At 36.6% G+C, this 12,865-nt stretch overlaps 1 protein-coding gene across 1 annotated transcript; it reads right to left on the bottom strand.

The window, feature by feature from the left end:
• Positions 1-362: 362 nt before the first annotated feature.
• LOC121739877 lies at positions 363-9,763 on the bottom strand. Its single transcript, XM_042132470.1, has 7 exons — positions 9,607-9,763; positions 7,830-9,185; positions 7,113-7,266; positions 6,460-6,721; positions 5,063-5,186; positions 4,569-4,729; positions 363-724 (listed from the first exon to the last, which is right to left on the bottom strand). The coding sequence occupies exons 1-7, from the start codon at positions 9,668-9,670 to the stop codon at positions 503-505; spliced, it is 2,343 nt and encodes a 780-aa protein (XP_041988404.1). The 5' UTR covers positions 9,671-9,763; the 3' UTR covers positions 363-502.
• Positions 9,764-12,865: the final 3,102 nt, after the last annotated feature.

Here is a 12,865-nt window from a genome sequence, read left to right as displayed (position 1 = left end):
GGTAATTTAAAATACATTGCAGTCGTAATCATAATCAGAGCCCGTACCACGAAACGGTTTTGAGACTTAAACAATCGTACGAGAATGTTGCGTCCTTCTCTAACAAACGTGAAATGACGCTGTTAGAGCAGGACGCAGCATTCTCGACGGATTGTTTGAATCTCAAAACGGTTTCGTGGTAGCGCCCGGGCGCCCGCGACGGGTACGCGCTAAACCCAGCGAACGCCCTAAATCCGTAATAAAATCAGGTGATTACATTTTAACATTTATTTACCAAAACTATAAAACAATGATTGCTATAAAAATACAGTATTTTTTTAAACAAAACTATATTATTTTAGTAAATAATAAATTTTCAAAGTATCAAGAACAAAACCGGTAACGCTACCATACATAGAATTTAGAGTTACTATGAAAAACTCTGTTTGAAGCTGGCTCGACTATGGATCGAGTATAAGATTCTATAAAATTTAGAAAATAAACAAAAAACACGCACTACCTATTAGTTTTCATAGAAATAATAGCGGACATTTCTGTGAGTCGGGTTGAAAAACTCATTGTGGGGCAGATCCAGGTCTTGGAGTGTAGCCCCAAAGTACTCCCTGGTGAAGTCCATAGCGTTTTGGGGACGGAGGAGCAGCAGTGTTTGCAGGTAGTCGCGGATGACCCCGGTCAGCTCACGGTTCTCCAACGCGTAGAGACCTCCCTCCGACGTGCGAGTACTCTGTAATGTTATTTAAATAGTTTTGGTATTATTTAAAAGATAATGGGCAAAAATTTATGGAACCTGGGACCATCCACCAATGGCATTGAAATATGTATCATCGGATAGGTCTCTTGAATTTAAACAACAATTGCTAAGATACATTTGTTATTACTGCTGTCCGTTCCGAGTTATGAGACATATAAGTTAAGATTTATTATAAAGGTACTGTTCCTCCTCCTCCCTCCACCCGCCTGTTATTTAAAAGCACTTGCTTTTTACATAATTGTAGAGGATGTTTGTTGCATCCACTTTGTGGCGTATATGACTTTGTGCGTGTGTGAAAGTGGTTTATAATAGCAGCAGCTATTTAAAAATTTACCAACACGTAAGGCAGCGCTTTATCAAAATATTTTTGCCGCAGCAGCTTTAAATCTCGTTTTAGGCGGCTGTTCACCACTTCCACTACCCAGCGGCATACTGTTACAGCTTGAGCTTTACTCGCCAGTTCTGTAGCAAGCTGTGTCTCTCCACGGTCTTTAGATGGTGGTACGAACCACCCATAACCGCAAGCTTTGATAAACTCCAACCCATCCCCAAACCCACGGTCCAAGAAAAGCAATGTGTTTTCATCGTCATTCATGATGTCTTGAATTATTTGCGTGTCAGTTTTCGTGTCAGCAAGTGTAATTCTTAAGTTTAGAATATATTTTTCTTAAGCGATAAAAAGTCTCATTACTCCAAATGGACAGTTGTTACAGCAAGGTGGTCATAGTAATTGTTGTTCCTATTGAGGGGACCTGTCCAGTGATATGTACTCATTTTGCCCAATGGTCCCAAGGTCCCAATTTGCCCAATGTCTTTTGTGTTTTTCTATGTATTTAAAAAATTATATGAACTAGAAATTTAGTGGTAGATAAATTACTTGCTATTATAGCAGCTAACGCTACTTTATCTCAGGCCAAAAAAGGCAGTGTTTTTGTGGGATACTGTACTAGGTTTACCCTGGTGGAGCTGTGGGTAAAAGCAAGTTGATAATATTAACGGAAACAACCCCAAAAAGTACAATAGAGGCTTAGAAATTATCTTTGTTTAGTATGATATAATGCAGCTGTTCTAACATAGTTTTCTTATTGACTTCGGAATCCTGTAAAAGTTGAGCGAACACGACGTTATTACGTAGAGTACACGCGTACGCCAGTCACAGAACTATAACGCTCTATTTTATAAGCTAATTGACATGAAACAAGCGACGCAAGAATATTTTTTTAGAAGACATTTACTACCACGCCATCCGCCATTACCGAGTAAATAACTAAGCTATAAAAACCTAATATTCATGTAATTACGTTCGGGCGAACTGTTACCGCGGTATCGTCGGAACCCAATCAGAAATTACACGTGAACCATAGACAAAGAAACTGCTAATAGGAGTTATAAAGTCGAGGCATAACATCGGTCCGATGTGATCTCACCGAGCGGCACTTTTTACAATCATTTTATAGCTTTTGTCAGCGAATTCTTGACGGGAAAGGATACGACCCCGACTTAATGATAGATACTTATCAGCAAATACTATAACTACGTAAATAAAATAGGATCACCCTCTGACCTCACATATTTTTGGGGTAGCATAAATAATGTGTTTTAGTCAAAAAACATGAAAATCAGTTATATTAGGCTACAACAAAATTACTTGTAGATTATATAGATATTACTTCTTAATAATACGAAATATACATGAATATCATACTCAGCTACTTCCTATCATTAGTATACTCTACAGTAAGCAGAGTCTACACTACCTAGAAGAGGACCATTTAAACTCCTCTATGACAAAACAATATACTTATTTTATAACCCACGGCATATTCTATAACCCTAATAATCCCTACCTGCCAGAGTATATTTATTTACACGTCCAAAATAATAGATCGAATTTTTACATTTTTAATTTAAAAACTCTAACAAAAACTGTCAGTGCAATAAACAGATAAACGTTGCCTTTGTTTGGAGTTTCATCAATATCCAATCAAACTATCACCCGTGGCGGGAACAAAATATACGGCGATACGAAATTTATTCTGTGTGTAGATTAGTCCTGCCTCCGTGCCAAGCATTATACGATGTAACAGCTGTTTCCGATTGAATTATTTTATTTAGACTTCTATTATTAAAAAAAAAACATAAAAAAGTTTAATGGCTTATTATTTTATTTAGACTTCTATTATTAAAAAAACATAAAAAAGTTTAATGGCTTTTAGGGTTAATATAACACGATCATTATTGGATTTATGATAAACGATTATTTTGAATTCATCGTGTATCATAAAGCAAATATAATATTTTTAAATCGCCAAATTGTTTTCACATAGGCCCGCATATATCACAAATACAATTATATTCTTTTTGCCCTTGGATCCCTTTTATTTTACTTTATGGTAACTGAATAGTAGCAGTATTTCGAAGTATTCCGAAATACAGAAAAAAATGTATTCAAAATTTTGTAAACAACCGAAACGAAATAGGCCGGGGTAACTGTTGTCGGTTACGTTATGAACCATAACTGATAAACATGACGGCCGGTAAACCGCTTTTGTTATGAAAATAGGAAAATGAACCCTTTCCTTTCGTAGTTTTTTGCTTGAGAAACTTTTCTCTCAACCACTAAGCATATCTCATAGATGAAGCAAAAGGAGCGCATCCGAGCAAGATATTGTTAACGCAATATAAATTTTACGAGGCTGTAAATATAATGAGAAATATCAGAAGGTAGAGTTTTATACAGCAAAACAAAATGAACATTTTAGTTCTCAAACTTACGCGGACAGAATGTTCCTCGCATTAAAATTTAAGTAAACAGGTAAGTAGATAAAGAGTAAGGTATTTAATTAAGGTAAAATCCTTCTTTAAAAAATAACTATTTTAATATTATGAAACACAGTACTTTTTAAATTATAAGATGTAAAATAACATAAAATCTTTAATGAGATGTACCTGAATGCTCTAACATATTAGTAAAAAGCTACTCCTTTTCGCGTTGCGGTCTGAATTGACCCTTAAGCTTATGTTGATAATATTTGTTCGACCTCAGTAGGTACTACCTACTGAGGTCGAACAAATATCAAGATAAGCTTAAGGGTCAATTCAGACCGCAACGCGAAAAGGCGAGGCGAGGCGCGGCATAAATTTGTATGGATTTGACAGATTTGAATTATATTTTTTTTCTTTATTTAAAGGCTTGTATCGAAACTGACAATGCCAGCCTCATAAAAATCAAAATTACAAAATTCTTATGGGTAATGAATTAAAAGAGGTAAGTACTAATCAGATCTACACTTAATAAAATATAAATACAAATTTACTAGCCCCCAGCAAACAGGATCTTTCGGCTGAGCGAGAATGGCGCTCACGCAACCAAGCTGCGTCAGCGCCACCCCCGCATCAGCCTCAAACCTGCGCCTCTCTGACTCCACCCGGGCACACTCCACCAAAGCATGGTAAACATCTTCCCGCTTGTGACACAAACTACAATCTGGCGAATTACAAACTTTCATCATATACCCAAATGCATTGAGTGGAACAGATTTGAATTGAGTGAGACGTCTTGCGAATCTGTCAAATCCATATAAAATATTGAGAAATGCATTCACGCGTCGCGTTGCGGTCTGAATTGACCCGAAGTCGCCATTACAACGCGGCGTCGATGCAATGTGATGAATTTTCAAGCAATCTTTTTAAGACTTTTTTTTTACTTTGCCGGTGTTGGGATGCCTGATCCAAATTCGAATGGTTTTTCAATGCATATTACACCTCGCAACGTCGCAATGCGAACCATCGTTACAAAGAACCATAATAAGCTCACCTTAAATTCCAAGTAATCAGATAAGAGTTGCAAATCGTCACGCCATTTCTCCCGCAGCGGCTCGTGCGACTCTATTTCATCTTTTTCAGGGTTGACGCGCAGCAGCGGGTTCAGATGAAATATGTAGCAGTTGTCCGCCCACTCGTGAGTCACGATGTAGCCTTACGACAATTTGTTCTGGTTAACTACCCTTCCCCGCCTTTTGTTTAATGTTGATGTGTAAAATATATGGCCTCACGAAAAGCTATGTTTAATGGTAAAGACGAGTGAGTTAAACATTAAAAAATCTTAATGCAGCTAGCGCAAAGCGACTATAGCAGGGCATGGTTATATATAGTTGATATTTTAAAACTAATTCAATTAAAATTTCACAACTAAACTATTACAAAACTAAGTAAGTATTCAGCAGCATAAATTGAATTTCCCGACCTAAAAACTAAAGTCGAAATGAAACTCGGGGAGCTTAAAGGAGAGCGTCTTATGAAAATTCCTACCTCTGAGCGTCAGGACTGTCAGTGTTTGATGAATAAATCCAGATGGCTCTATAATGTGGCGCTCAACTTTCGCGATGAATAGCGGCTTACCGTTCACAATGGCCTGGCTCACTCCGAGACAAACCTGGACAATACCATTTTATACAGAACGAGAATATCAATTTGTATAATAAAACGCTAGCTACAGAATTGTCAAATGAGTTTTCGGTATTTTCTTTTTTAGCTTTCATAACATTACGTTACGGCAAATTGCTTTAGCCCGTAAAGCAGCGGAAATTAAGAATTTTAAAGCATTATAAAGTTACCCACGCGGATGGTCTTAAAAAATTAACAGCATAATATTATGACGGTATGTTGGGCTCTATAAATTTAATACCTATGAGGTAATAAGTTTTGATTTCGTTTTATTTACTCTAATGTGCCATAACCAGTAGTGCTAGCACGGCGACCAGCGGAAATGCGAAAGTATGGACAAACTGTGGAAATAAACCTAAGGTGCCGTTCCGATCTTTTTTCGTTCCGAAAAATTCAATTAAAATGCCACTTTATGACAGACTATAGTCACAAACTGTGGAGATGAACTTAAGGTGCCGTTCCGATCTTTTTTAGTTCCGAATAATTCAATTAAAAAGCCACTTTATGACAGACTATAGTTCCAAAAATTCAAATAATATCCTACATTATGACATATACTATAGTGTGCCATAAAGTGGCATTTTAATTGAATTTTTCGGAACGAAAAAAGATCGGAACGGCACCTTAGGTTTATTTCCACAGTTTGTCCATACTTTCGCATTTCCGCTGGTCGCCGTGCTAGCACTACTGGTCTGGGTATGATTTTTAGAGCGTAATTAGGTAGACTTACTTGGCAGGTAACTAACCAGCTTAATTTAAATCATGAGAGTGATATCGGCTAGGTACTTCGAAGCAGCGTTTTACTTACTTAGGCTGGTATAAATAGTCAGCACTCAAGATGCGACCCGGTCTCAAGACGCGGTTCGGCTCTGTGATTGGTCCAAATTTTGACAGCCAACCAATCACAGAGCCTGAACCGTGTCTTGAGACCGAGATGAATCTTGAGTACAGACTATTTATACCGGCCTTAATGTACGATATTTATATAAGTGAGTGGAAGAATAGGGTAAGTAACATGAAAAAACTTCCCGTTTTTTTGCTTAAATGGAGGCTTTAGTGCCGCAAAAATTATTTGAAATAGAAAAACTGTGGATTATATGTAGCCAGATATATTAGCTAGGTTATGAAGTAAATAAGTTACAAGTTTTATGAATACAATAAGGGAAAAATGAGTTATTGTCCGTATGTTACGAAATGTTACTTGTTCGATTCTTCCACTCACGTCTTCATTATTATGATTATAAAAATGATTAGGTACTCACATAAACGCTTTCGCAGATGGTCCCATTTATAAGAACAGTGTCGGTTTTGACGCGACCTTTGTAACGGTTTATCGCAAAGTAGCGCAAAAGTACAACGTTCGCTCCCTCCAGTAAAAAGTTATGGGCATCATCGAAGGAATGATAAATTCTTTTCACCAAATTACGCTCGCCGCATATACGGGTCACTTTATTGTAATAGCCGCTCTCGCAAATTGTCATATAACTACGACGCTCCTTCGTAACGTCGCCCCTTGTTATGTGCCTGCAAGATCTCATTGTTCTACATAGGTATATTTTCGGTTTAGTACAAAGAACTAATAAACGACGAATTCTAAGAAACGCTATAGGTATTTACACCATATAAATCAGTCAAAGCTTAGGCAAAAGCAAAGCTTAGGCAAAAATAGTAATTGATACACTAAACTTTACAGAAATATGTGTATAAAGTTTGCTTCGTAATCGAATGTAAATACACTCGATCCTATGCTTTAGACAAATATTTATAGGTAGCATGTTGGTTGGACATTTCTACCTTATTATCTAGATTCTAGGGCATAGATAGCCATACGTCGTGTATAAGTATAAGTGAGCACAGTCAAACTCTCAACTAATTTAAACTTTATTGCCTAGTCAAACCTGAAAAAGTTGCTTACTCTGTTCTATTTTCCTCTAATGTGTGTAGTTTACAGTCCATAATACTGATAAGTTTTGATCCGCATTTAGCTCCCTCTTTAGACGAGTTGGACACGACTTGGACGAGAAACTTGTCCTTCTCTTCGCCTAGCACTTCCACACTAATGCTTATACCTAGAAAAAGCATATTTTTAAGTTTCGAAGTATTTAATGTCTTTTAAATAAAAATTTAAAAAACTAAAAACCAACTGAACATATCAAGGGCAAATAATGTTTATGGAGAGAGAACAACCGAATATATAGTACCGCACCTAATTAACAATCTGGACCCAATAATTGTAAGCAAAATCACAGAAAAAAATATTAAATACAAGCTAAAAACATTATATTTAAACAAATTCCTAAATGAATAGGACTGACATCAAGATTTATTTTCTTGTTAATAAGTAAGTAATTGCAATTCTACCAATTTTTTGTTGAATATTTAAGTAAGTATAATTAATAAGTTTATTATGTTGTTTTGTTAAGTTTGATAAAAAATATTAATTTCTTTAATGAGTATAAAATAATTGTAATGACAATGTACTTAATTCTTATTATTATTGTAATACACTCCGGACAAACCTTCGTGGCTTATGGAGAGTATATCTCAAACGTCTTGTATGATTTATGAAAATAAAGGAATAAATTAAAAAAAAAAAATGTGTAAGTAATAATTTGATATAATTTTAACGTACCACCAACAGCACTACAGCAATCTAACGACGGTTTGCGTACTTTTCTTTTGAAAATTGGGACTGTGATTTCTTCAGTCTCGACTTTTATTTCAGATTTAATTTCGTCGTGGAGGCCTAATATCTTAAATTTCTCTTTTTCGGGTACTTTGTAGTCTATTTTGTCGTGTCTATCGTAGGCATAGTCAAAGTAAGTGTGCCTCGGGTCGACCTGGTGACACCATCTATGTCCGTGCTTCCCTGCTCTCTTTCGTACCAACTTCGTCGGTTTTTCTTGGGCTTCAGAAATGTCTTTATCGCAAATACAGGGATCAGATATTTCAGCACAAGCACACGGATCGCAATCGCACGTATTTTCCGACGGCGTATCGCAAACGCATGCATCTCCACTTTCATGCGTGACAGAAGTTTTTTCCTGCGTGTCGGAACATTTACAGTCATTAGTGTCGCCACAGGTGCATTCTTCGGGCGGAGAGCTACGTTCACATTCCTCAATCGTTATATTAGAACATGAACATTTTAGTGGAACATCTTGTTCAATATTATTGCAGTTGCATTCTCCAGTTGCTATATTTGGGCATGAGCATTTCAATTGAATATCTTGGTTAGACACAGTATTGCAATTACACTCTGCAGCCGCTATGTTAGGGCAGGAGCATTTTAAATTAACATCTTGTTCAGGAACAGTATTGCAATTGCACTCTGCGGTTGCTATATTAGGGCAGGAGCATTTTAGGACAATATTTTCTTTTAAAACTTTCTGTTTGTCTTCCTCATTGTCAGACTTCTCATCAACTTCGGCGATACAAGTACATTTAGGCTGAATTTTACCATCGGAGGCGCATAAACATACCAGGCTAGGTTTACAAGTACAAGTTATTTTAAGTTCTTTTTCATCGCAGATACATATAGCGTCTAATTTGTCACACGAACATTTATCTTTAGGTTTTTTACCGCATTCACAAAATTCTTGTACGAAACATTTACACAGCGACCCGTCTGAGCTACATGTACAATGGAAACCCCTTTGTTTCAATGGGTTTATCGTGGGGATACCGTCTTTGAGTAAAATTGAATCATTACTGCCCTGGACGTAAGGTTTTTCGCAATCAGGAAAAAAATAAAAATGAAAGTCCTCTTCTTCGGAATAAACACTACGCTTGGACACGTTTTCAGATATAGTTTCGATGTCATTAGTCTCTTCACTGTCTTCTTTCTTTTCTTTGACGTTATCTTTACTATCAGAGGGTTCGCTGCATGTCCATTCCGAATCAGAATCACCCTCCCCTATGTCTTCGCAATGTGCACAACTTATAATCAGTGTTTCTCGAAAACATAACTCGCTTTTCTGTTCATTACCTTTGTTGAGATAGTAAGAGAAATAAAACATAATTAATAAAAGAAATATTGTTGTTTGAATAGTAGTTCAAATGCTTTTCACGATAGATAGGTACTTAGTATTCTACGCGTATTGTGAATTGTCCGGGTTATGAAGTCATGTCTGTATTGAAAGGTAGGTCGATGGTAAGCAGTTAGCGGACGGTACCTTAAAGTTTACTGCTGGAGCCCTGTGCCTAATCATTTTATGCCGCCCGGAAGCCAGAGGTGACCGAGTCTATGACGCATGGATTGGCGTGAGACGTGGTACTGAACGTTAGTACAGAATTTTTGAATCGGCCGTTTTTTTCTTCGTTTAATAGGTACCATAAGTACCTTAAATCTTATAGCTACTGTGACTTGTGAGTGCCATTTTCATAACAAACAACATTGCGGTACTCACCAATTTGAAATGGAAATTGTTTCGATAAGTCAATTAGAAAAATTTTATGTGGTTCATTGGACATTTTAAGGAATAATAAATAGATGGATGTTATATTATTATGTTCGAGTGAACTATTGATAGCAGAAATAATAAGATCAAAATTAGACAAACTTTGGTGACGTGTTGGTGACCGAGGATGTAGCCGAGGATATAAACTAGGTGACATTTAGTGACTTTCAAATTTCAATTAGACCATAGATATAGGTAAGTACAGAATAACAATATTATTATGTCGAATACTTTGGTCGGATATAAAAAAATAAGTAAGTATTTTTAATACTTTTTACTACCTACGTAATAAAGAAACCTAAATCCTTAAAACAGCAAACTTGCGACCCACCGCACCTGGACTTTAATATAATAAATAATAATATTATTATTATAGTAAATATAGACATTCCGCTCACCTTCGCCCGCGTAAATTAGATATTTCACAGACAAATTAGTCCACAATTATTATTTTTTAACAAAAAATTGAAACCGACTTCCAAGGTAAAAACAAAAGTAATATTCTTAAAAATAAGTAATCTAAAAAGAATCAAATAATTCTTACTTATTCCTTATTACTAGAGATCGCCCAATGCTCGAAATTCGACCTTAGTTTCAACGACATTAGGACTACTACCTATATTTTTAACCGACTGCCAAAAAGGAGGAGGTTATATGTTCGGCTGTGGATATATTTTATTTATTTTTATTTTTATTTGTGTATGTTCAACGATTACTCCGCCGTTTGTGGACCGATTTTCGAAATTTTTGTTTTGTTGTATTAGGTTTCATTCCAATTTGGTACCATGTTCACAAAAAAGGTGACCTGATGATGGGATCCATGAGTAATCGAGGGAACTCCTCGAAATTTATATGGAAACATATGGTGATTTTGGTTTTATAAGAAGAATCCTAAGCATATGCTCCCAAAACGCAAGATTTTGTACCGAGGTATACTATGGTTCCAAAGATACTAAGAGAACTCCAGATTCCTTATAAATACAAGTTCGCGGGTTTAGGCGCTGTTTTAAGAACTGAAAGCATATACTACTATGCAAATTACATTCATCATCATCATTACCACGTCAGGGTCACCAATGTCACCAAAATTAAACATAACAAATTCAGCCTTAACTTCAGAGCGTAAGGCACACATTTGACATTACTTTGAGAAATAAGCTGCTTCGATAATACAAGTAAGTACATGCATGGCTCCGAGGGATATACGTGGGAGAGCCATGCTACGGCACAAATGGGCCGGCTCGACCGGAGAAATACCACGTTCTCACAGAAAACCGGCGTGAAACAGCGCTTGCGCTGTGTTTCGCCGAGTGAGTGAGTTTACCGGAGGCCCAATCCCGTACCCTATTCCCTTCTCTACCCTCCCCTATTCCCTTCCTTTCCCATCCTTACCGTCCCCTATTACCCTGTTGCCTCTTAAAAGGCCGGCAACGCACTTGCAGCTCTTCTGATGCTGCGAGTGTCCATGGGCGACGGAAGTTGATTTCCATCAGGTGACCCGTTTGCTCGTTTGCCCCCTTATTTCATAAAAAAAAATGTCTCACTTCCATACAAAGTAATACAAACGGCGCGAAATCGCCGAGATATTATTTACCTACTGTTCTGGAAAACAACCTAATTTCAACCATAATTTTGAAGTCGGTGCCAGTTCCAAAAGTTTCAAATATTCTGGCAGACTGAAGATTCAGTTATCTGGTACCGACTTCAAAATGATGAAGATTGAGTACAGAAATAGTAGAGTTTTAGCCGAATACGGAAAAAGGCACTATTAGATAGGAAAAATTATTTAATACTTTTTAGTTCATATTATAAGGATGTTATTATTGTTTTTACCTTGGAAGTCGGTTTTAATTTTTTGTTAAAAATAATGTAAAAAAATATTGACTTTATTATATTTTTTTCAACTCTTGTCTCTGGAATTCAGCTGATCTCAGACTGGCCGTGTAAGCATTGTCTAATAATATCTCAGATTCAATAAAAAAACTATAATCCATTTTCAATTTGTCACCTTATTGTCAATAGACTTCAACCATAAATAAAAGAGTATAATTCGTATGTATAGGTAGGCTTGTCACTCAAAAATCTGTCATTTTTCCTAGTGTGTGTGTTGTAGTGTGTGTAATGTTTTATTTGTTAAATTTTTTATGATAAAAGCATAATTTCAAAATAATATTAGCTCGATGCACTCCTTCACCATATAAACTATAACTGTGCAAAATTTCATTCACCTACGTTTCCTCATTTTTCGTCAAAAGGGATACAAAATTTTTGGCTCACGTATTAATATATAGATAGTGCCGTCTTCATACTTCGCCTAAGCCTCAACTATTTCTGTACTCAATCTTCGTATTTTTGAAGTCGCTACCAGCCTGGAAAAGTTCTGAGATCCTTGACATAGAACTTACGCTAAGGTAAGCTGGTACCGACTTCAAAAGCACGAAGATTGAGTACAGAAATAGTTGAGGTTTAGGTGAAGTCTGAAGACGGCACTATAATAAAATAAGAGATAACAAGGGCGTCGCCAAGGTAGGGAGGGGCAGCTGCTCTAAAAAAAGTAGCCAAATAAAGTACACAATAAATAAAAACATCTTGATTAAACATACAAGGACAGAGCACAGCCAGAGTTTATAACACAGAAGAATAGCAATAAAATATAATGCAAACAACGACCAATATTATATTAAAATCTGGTAATACATGTAAGGCTCATAGTAGTAGGTAAAGTCAACTTGCCCCCCCCCCCCCCCCATGCGTCATCGGCTGGCGACGCCCTTGAGGAATAAGTAAGAATTATTTGATTTTTCTTAGATTACTTATTTTTAAGAATATTACTTTTGTTTTTACCTTGGAAGTCGGTTTCAATTTTTTGTTAAAAAATAATAATTTTACCCTTTTTAGTTACCTATGAAACCACAAGGTTATATTACTTATATATAGCTTGTTGTCTTAGAGTTGTACATAATATTATTACTAGCGGTCGCCCGCGGTTACGGCTGCAAAAGCCTACCCAGGAAAGACTCGGTTAGCAAAATGATGATGAATGAGGTCAATTCACAGACTCCAACACTGACATCGACGACGCGGACGCAGTCATTATCCGAAGGGATGCATTTAATAGTGCACACTGCACAGACTGTCTTCCTCCCGCACGCGCACCCTCGCTTGGTGACGCCCACTATCGTTATATTTTAATTTCCCCATAATTTCA

The sequence above is a fragment of the Aricia agestis genome, chromosome 2 (assembly GCF_905147365.1).
Source record: "Aricia agestis chromosome 2, ilAriAges1.1, whole genome shotgun sequence".
In the NCBI taxonomy this organism is placed as follows: domain Eukaryota; kingdom Metazoa; phylum Arthropoda; class Insecta; order Lepidoptera; family Lycaenidae; genus Aricia; species Aricia agestis.
Note: the sequence above shows the minus strand (reverse complement) of the source record. Positions and strands in the feature narration are given on the sequence as shown.